The 8,692-nt window shown below is 34.9% G+C and overlaps 1 protein-coding gene across 3 annotated transcripts in view; it reads right to left on the minus strand.

Moving 5' to 3' along the window:
- The window catches only part of CERKL (ceramide kinase like), a 93,787-nt gene that overhangs the window by 7,776 nt on the left and 77,319 nt on the right, over positions 1–8,692 (minus strand). For 2 of the 3 annotated variants that reach the window (XM_006921254.3, XM_006921253.3), the window contains 5 exons: positions 2,661–2,735; positions 1,681–1,858; positions 1,536–1,595; positions 970–995; positions 762–870 (listed from right to left, as the gene is read on the minus strand). In XM_006921254.3, coding sequence (XP_006921316.1) covers positions 762–870; positions 970–995; positions 1,536–1,595; positions 1,681–1,858; positions 2,661–2,735 — 448 coding nt within the window. Of the gene's footprint in view, positions 1–761; positions 871–969; positions 996–1,535; positions 1,596–1,680; positions 1,859–2,660; positions 2,736–7,745; positions 7,889–8,692 lie in introns of all 3 variants that reach the window. The other variant, XM_006921252.3, reaches the window with a different exon arrangement.

The following is an 8,692-nucleotide window of genomic DNA, read 5'->3' on the forward strand; positions in this document are numbered from 1 at the left end:
CATTCTGGTTATGGTCAGCAGGGAAGTTAAAACTAGTCATTAAAATAATGTTATAAATGACCAAAGTACGTAAGTCATTCTTTTATTCCACCTCCAGGGAAAATCTAGATTTGACTGTATTACACAACATTCACAATTCTTTTACATTCCACAGGAATGGGAGAGACATATTTTCAGATCAATATTGGACATGTACTTGAAAAAAATGTGCAAGAGATGGAATATATCTTACAGATAAAACAATATATAAAATACCTTAAGATCGTTTATAAAAAATGTTGGCAGTAGATTCAAATGTACCACTACTCACTAAGTACAACTGAATGTTTTTTTTTTATTAAAAGTTTCAAACAGGCACACATACGTGCTTTTCATGCTAAGGACATTTGTGTATGCACTAAAATTGGAAAGCAGAGACATTCGTAAGAAATACCAGAATTAAATACAATGTCTCAACAACTGGCAAGTAAACATAAATAAAGCAAGCAAAGGACACATAAAATAATAAAATCATGAATAAAACCCAAGGAATATTATTTTGGCCTCAGTGATATTAAAAAATCAGAGTGATTGACAATTTTTCCAGTTAACAGTTGTTCTGAACCTACTCGGATGACAAAACCCTTAAAATCTCTAATAGCATACAGTCAAGGAGAGAATACCTCTTCACAATATTCTAGCTGGCCAAGAGTTAGGGGAAGTATCCTGAAAGAAAATTTTAGTTTATAGAAAAGTATTGATGATTCAATTAAAACACTAACCTGGTATTAGGTGCTAAGCCTCTAGGTGCCACTGAACAGAGGCAAGGAATTGCCATAATGCTGACATTCAAAAATTGACCCTGGATCATTTGCCACTGATCATTACAGTCTAAAGGTAATAGAAGAGATAGGTTATTTTCCCTCACCAGAGCAAAATGTCAGTAGAACCTGGCTCAGTTCTCAATCAAGGAGGTACTTTTAGACTCACCAGATTTAGGAGATCTCTGCGCCTCCCTAAAAGAAGACAAAACAAAACAAAAAAAATCACACAAAAATAGCATCTATTAAGTATAAGGAAATTACAAAATCCAACGTTACATATTTTCTTAGACAGTAAAAATACGTGAACAGTTCCATTACTACATTATATTGTACTGATCTATTTAAAGTTAGTATCATCAGTAAAAAAAATGATCTTCACTTTTTAGACTGGAGCACTTCCTTTGTGTGACTTTGATTATATTTGTTTTCCACACTAGTCTGAAACTCTCATGGTAGAAACAAAAGGTTTTGTTTTTTTGTCTCACTGTATCCAAAGTGTGTGGTTTAGAATGGCACTCAATAAACAGCTGTTGAATGAATGGAATAAATGGTTATTTCTGAAGACAGAAACCAAACTACATGGTTTACTAGAATCTGCAGGATTCTGTATTCTTCACTAGTATGTTAGAAAAACAACCAAAGGGTGCAAGTCTAATAAATTGTTTATGTCAAACTGTTTTATGCTTTAAAGAAAGAGCTAGGTGTAGATATTACTTTGGGCTTTTTACCTACCTTTGTTGTAAATCTGGAGAACTGTTAAATGGTAAAAATGATATTTCACAGTCCTCTGGCCTAAAATTTAATGAAATTTGTCATTAATAGTCACTGACTCTGAGATACGTAATTCTTGGTTTAAAAAAAAAAAAAAAAGGTTTACTTAAGATGTGCCAGTGCCTTAATTACAGCAAAATCCCTCCGTTGGTTAGGAGACATCCATCGATGTCTTTCCGCCAGAGCCAAAGTTCTTCCACCAAAACCAAACATGGCTGAAAACCCAAAGCGAAGAAGCTTGCCAGTGGTGCTGAAGGTGCAGACATCAACTGGTTGTAGGTGCCCTGGAATATTATATTGAATATTAAAATGAGTCAATCAGTGAGTGCAGTAGGGCCAGCTGTCAAATGGCAAACATAGAAAAGAATATTTATTTACTTATAGATCTCAAGCTACTTTATATCATAATAAATATCCTTGCTTTATTTACATCTCTTTTTACCTACAACTACTGCATTTGCCATTTGCAACTTTTTCAGGTCCTAGGGGAAGAAACACAAAGTGGTAAATTTTGTAGCTTGCTGTTATTTCATATAAAGCATGGTTAAGGAAGTGAAGTACATGTGCAAAGTAAATTTAGATTCAACAGTCTGGCATTGCATTTATCTGAGTTTATATGCTTTCCATCAGTATGGAAAATAAAGGGTCTAGTGGATGAGCACTGACTGAAAATGTTATCATGCGTTTTTTCTTTTAATAACATAGTTCTACCCCTACAGTCTTGGTACAAACAACAGTATCCAATATACTTAAATAGCATGCGTGGACTGTCTTATAGCATGCGTGGATTGTCTTAATCTGGTTATAAAACTGTGATCTTAAACATCATTACAATAATTTTTTTTTCTATCAAGATTATAGCAAAACTTCATTTATTGCTCTTTATAGTACCTGCATTCTGAAAAGATAGGCAGCTCAAATAGTTAAGCTTTGCCTGAGTTTTGGGTTTTGGTCAAACATTTGTCTGCTTTGGGAGACAAAAAATCTGTCTTTCCTCAAGCAAGTAAGTCTGACAGAAATAAAACAGCCTTATATAAATATAAAAAATTCCTTATGTGATGTGAACTTCTTCGAAAGAATTCTTACCCATTATAATGTGCAAAGTTGCAGTTACCACGTGAGAGATTCCATGAAGAGAATGTGCCAATACGTTGGTAGTGCCTGCCAAATCAATTTTAAAACATACAATTGATGTAGAATATGTTTTAAATAAAACCATTTGATCGACTTTATAGAGATGTCACTATGTAATGTTTAAATGAAAAATTAATGGAAATTGATAAGTTTTCATTCACAGCATGCACATCAAATGGTTACTAAATTGTTTAATCTTTAAACTTAAAAATTAAAAAATAGTTTATAGTATCTCCTTGTTCACAGCTTTTAAATCATGAATTTTTACCAAAAAACACTAGCTATATCAAAGTCTACTCCATCCAATTTTAATAAGTGGGCTTCCAACTTCTATACCGCAGTGAGCAGAAACAGCAGAAGGGTGTCTCTGGAGAGCAGAGACAAATGCATAAATATATAAATAATAAAAATTCAAATAGTAACTAAGAAGAAATACAAAAATCACTACAACGTACAAAAGACATATTTTAAATACACTTAATGAATCTAAGAGATAAGCTCTCACCCAAATGGGGATTCTCCTCGATAATCTATCTGCCATGGCATGAAAATCTATATTGAGACACTGTAGATTTCTGATTTACATAATCATTAGGATAATTTAAGATCTACATGAAATTTTCCCACCTACAGAAGAAACAGGCTCTCTCTCAAGTCAGGCTCCTATAACATTTATGACTTTGAAATCTTGTGGTACAGGGGAGAATATCAGCTGGCCCCTGCCATTCACAGGAGGTAAGCAGAGTTTGAAATTAAGAAGCTCCAATTTTTCTTGAATTAAAGAACATGAGAAAGAAATCTAGTAACAGCCGAGGGCTATGACAACATGGATGTGTTATATACCACAGCTATCGAGGCAAAGGCTAGTTCCCTGAATTTGTTAATCAGGAACAGTCCTGATATGTTAATCTCTTCAATTTGTGTCACTTTGAAGAGATGTGTGCTTGGGTTGCTCAATTGGAGAAGCTGAGGCAACTCAGACACTATCAACCAAGGCTGTCATTAAAATAATCATTAGGAACCTATCTAAGCATTAATGATTTCCAGGCCTCTAGTAATACCAATGCAAAGAAAAGGCCACCTTAATCAACTGGTAAAATGGTTCCAACTGATTTATCAAATGGCCAGTATGCTCTGACCCTTGTAACTCAGGATATGGTTCACAGTCCAGTAGCAATGACAATACCTGGATTCTTATTATGATTTTGACTCTTAAGCCCCACTTCAGACCAAGTCAGAGTTACGGCAAGCACAGTAACTTAGAGAAGTACTCTTCCAGAACATATAGTCCAGTGATCAGCAGCATCAACATTACCTGGGAGCTTGTTAAAAAGGCAAATTTCTGTGTTCCACCTACAACCCATGATATCGGAATGTCTGGGAGTAAGGCCCAGGTGTCCATGTTTTGGCAAATTCTCAAGGTGATTCATAAGTACCCTAAGATTTGAGAACAAATGGTCCAGAAACCTGTTACTCAGTGGATCTTTACCCAGGAGTCAAATATCTAGGCCTTTTAAATACTTTGACCCTCTATAGCCTGCCCTTTGGCCATCTAATTGCTAATTAATCTGAAATGGAGGGTAGGGGAGAGAGGAAACAAATCAATTTTGCTTCTCAGATTTATGGTAAAGGTTTTGGAGGGGGCCACATAATTAGAGTGAGATATTTAGGATTATCAATGGATTACAGTACTCCACAAAACATATTTCCTCCATTACCATGGTTAATTAGGAGTGGCCGTAAAAGCATTCCTCTAGAAAGACTATTAAAAAGCATAATGTAATGTCATGTGCGATAGAGAATGACACATATCATGACTCAAGAAAATAAAGACTGTTTATTCCCTGTGAGTTTGAAGTATGCTAAGCATGCCCAAGCACAAATGCTTTCAGAATGCTAGAGATCATTTTTTAATTTTATGTCTTCTCAGGCTTTGCAACTTTTCCTTAATTCTGTAGAACTTGGCAGTGATGACAGGCACGACCAGAAGTCAGAAAATTAGTCATCTGCTTAACCTGTACCTTAGTCTTTAAGGACGTTTTTTTATACTTTGAATTAAAAAGAAAACTTCATGAGGAAGTAGATGTAAAATTGTAAAACTATAGATTGTTCTATATTTTTATTTGGATAATCTAAAAGATAGAGTACAATTTCCTGAAACAAAATATGATCCATTTGAAAAAAATGTCTGTATGCCAAAAGAACATGCTGCTCACATAAATAACTACATAATTTTAGCATTCTCACAAAAGCTATAAATGTTCTGCCTCAAGGTAAACAATTTAATTAGCCTGAAGACTTATTTTTCTTAATACTATCAGTAACTTTGCTCACCACCACCTCCCCAGAGCTGTTAAAAAGTGCCAAATACCGAAATACGGAGTAAGGAGGGAAGTAGCAGTTCATGTAAAGAATGACTGATGGAAGTACAAGGCAAACTATGGAGGCAAAAAGAAAAAAAGAAAAAAAATTGCCCTTGGAAGTGCACTTCTGCAGAACAATTAACTTAATTAACCAGACACCATGAATATTCATAAGGCCGTTAATGTCTCCCACATCTAAACAGATAAATGTGATGTAATGACTTCCTAGTCAAGCATATCTAAAATTCTCATGAAAACTGCACCTACATTTTGGTTCTTTGCCTGAAATATCATAGAAATTAACAGTCTCTTGGCAATACTTTATTTTCCTCAAATTAATTGGAAAGTATGAATTTATTTATGTGAACTCTATAGAAATATATGGTTTGTAGCCATCAGTATGTGGATTGAGCCTTGTTTTACAACAACTGGATTGCTTTTTATTTTTATGTCCTCTCAGGCTTTTTCTCTATCCTCCCCACGCCCCCCACCCACATACACACTTTAATCAGAATCTCTCTGTATAGTTCCTTAGCACCAGTTCCCATAGCAACAAACACCATTGCTAATGGCCAGCAGTTCAAATATAGGCTTTTGCACATCTGATCCATTTGAGTCTGACCATAATTCAGCAGCTTAGTCTGTTGGCTCAGTGTAGTAATTTACTAAATACTCTCCCTCTGGGTGTCTCTCTCCAGGAGGCAAATGGCTTCAAAGGCAGATTGTCTTCTGCGTTCAGCTTGGAAACTTCCTGCCTAGCTCTTCTCATTCTCTGTCAAAACCCTGAGTAGGCATAGAGTCTTTACATTAAATACAACCTGCACATGACTTCCTTTTATTAGGTAGAATCTATAAGCTGAAACTCCTATGCAATGACCAGAGTTCTGGCAATAGTCTGTATCTTCTAAACAAAAAGTATTCAAATGGCATCTCTATATATAGGAAATGCTTTCAAAATCAGAGATGTTCTAAAAAGTATAATAATGTTAAAACAATGCTATTCCTTTAGAAAATCTGGGTTACATACTTAAAAGCTAAGTATAGCCACCAGTTTTTCTAGGTAACTATTCGCTTTATGTCAAATGCATACCTATGGGGACACCTGTCTTTCCCCTTCTGATGCACCGCAGTTAATGAGTGACCTCAGGAGTGTTAAGTACTAACGAAGAGAAATGGTGACCCAAGCACATCCACTTTGCATGAAGGGAAATGCTGAAAAAGTTCCACCATTATAGACAAGGATACTAAAATGACACAAAAAGGTCAAAGTGGTTTGCCCTACATGCATCTTTTATCTTTCTGAATTGAGGTAATTTTGTTCTATTTTACTTAAAGAACAGCACAGGTTTTTCTCTATGAGCTTTACAATTATCAAAATATGTTTGAATGTCCCTCTCCTTTTAAATTCTTGTTTGTATAAAAGACTTTATACTCAAAAGGACATTTGTATATCTTTTGTTTTTTGTTAATTAACAATATTACATACACTGAAATCCATACTAAATGAATGTGGTTATTAAATGGATAGACTTGAATTTTTTCAAGCACGTGCATTTTCTATTTTCATAGGAAAGAATAATTGTTTCTGCTTCTCTTGTAGAGATAATGTGTGATGTTTTTAAAATGAAAAGAAATAATCCCTTTCCTTCATTATTGTCTGTTTAAATAATAATTTGGGAGGAATGACTCATATAACATCATAAATTTGCAAAAGATGTTTTCCTCTTTTCTGGACCCCAGTGTTGCTCTAGCCGCGCTCCCTGCCTCTGACCTCCAAATCCTCCTGCTCCCTTCCCTTAATCACGAATATGCCTAGAACAAGCTCCTAGCAAGTTGCTCCCTTGCTCTAAACTTCCTATTGTTCCCTACTGTTTATCAAATACTATTCAGACATCTTCCTGTGGCATCCAGGAGCCACCAAAGTTTGGGCCTATTTTGACATCATTCAACAAATGGTTCATTTTCTATTCTTCCACACTCCTGGGTTTCGTCTTGACATTTATTATTTTTGCAGCCAAGAAAACAATTCATTCTCATTTTTTCTTCAGGCCAGATCCTACCCAACCCATTTTCGTTTTTAGGCCGAATTCAAGTGTCACTTACTCTATGACATCTTCTTTATATTCATTCACTTAATAAACTTAATTATTGAGTGTTCATTATGTCACATTCTGTTCTATCCTAGTTGCTACACATACAGCAGTCAGAATAAATCCTTTTGGAGTTTTCAAGGTTATCTGTTTAAACTATGATTATGGGGATTACCATCTTTTACCTCATAAGAAATTATAAGCAGTGTGACTGGAGTGCCCTGTTTTGAAATTTCAGATCTGCGATTGTGTGATCATTAGACCTTTATATGGGAAGGTAGAATAATAATCCTATTTATTGATTGGTTCACTATGTTTTAAACCTTCCATATATACCATCTAATTTAATATTACAATAACCTTGTAAGGAAGTGAATACTATATGTGTTATCTCTCTTGTATGGATTAGAAAAATGAGGCTCAAAGAAATTAATTTTTTTGATGATGGAGATGCCAAGCTTGGGTCTTTCAGATTCAAAATCTGTACATTTAACTCTATGTTACACTGTCTAGGTTAGGTAGAACAGGGAAAGACAGAAAGATAGGAGAGGTTCTTTTTAGCAAATTCATGGCCACTTCCTTGCCTGCTGGTATGACACCAAGGGGAAGCTGTGCATGGGCAGGAGTCAGGATGCTGTCTGTTTTCAGGCCAGCATTCTTCTGGGCCCTAAGAAGCAAAGCATGGGCTACTTCACTGGCAGATCCATCTCCACCGACACAGACAACACTAGAAAACAAGAAATTAAGTAAAAGAATGCAAAACTTCAAAATAATTGGTGATAATTTATGAAACTTAGACTTCAAAATATTAATTATATATCTTCTTTGTGCACGATTACTCACACACGCCTTCAAACATTTTTGTATGGGTCAATGAGGAAGACACTAGTACTGCATTAGTAAAGTTTACTTCATGAATATAATACCTAGATTATACTCCATAGACAAAATATTTTTAAATGGGTTAGGAGGCATTAAAATATTAGAAGATGTGAATTCACATCTGACCTGCATTTTGCTCTGTTAATATCTAAAAGCATATTATTCTCATTTTGTTTATGTTAATAGTCATGAGCAATTCATTTCACTAACAGAAAACAAAGTAATAAAATCTTGCTAATTTTCAATATAACTCAGAAGACAGCAATAAAAATCATGTAAAATATGAAGCTGTAAGGAACTGCTAATTATCATTAGTATATGAACGTAGTAACTGCAGACCTAAACTGGTTTTCATCTCCTATACATTATTGCTATATGGCACTTTTAAAATTAGTGTTACTATCCTTTGACCCTAATCAATACTGCTAAACTTTTTAATGCCTCATGATAAGCAGACTACAGAGGGGTGGAGGTGGGATTCCGTGAAAGTAAAATATAAGATATTAGACATTTATTTCATAATCACTTGTATTTAAAAGATATAAAATAATCTTAAGTAGCAAAATCACCTCAATTTTCCCAAGAGGAGGAAGATTTTGTGTTATTGAAAGCAGATGTCACAACTCAAGGCCTGCCAGAGCCCAGCAGG

This window comes from Pteropus alecto, unplaced genomic scaffold, assembly GCF_000325575.1.
Source record: "Pteropus alecto unplaced genomic scaffold, ASM32557v1 scaffold3, whole genome shotgun sequence".
Lineage (NCBI taxonomy): Eukaryota > Metazoa > Chordata > Mammalia > Chiroptera > Pteropodidae > Pteropus > Pteropus alecto.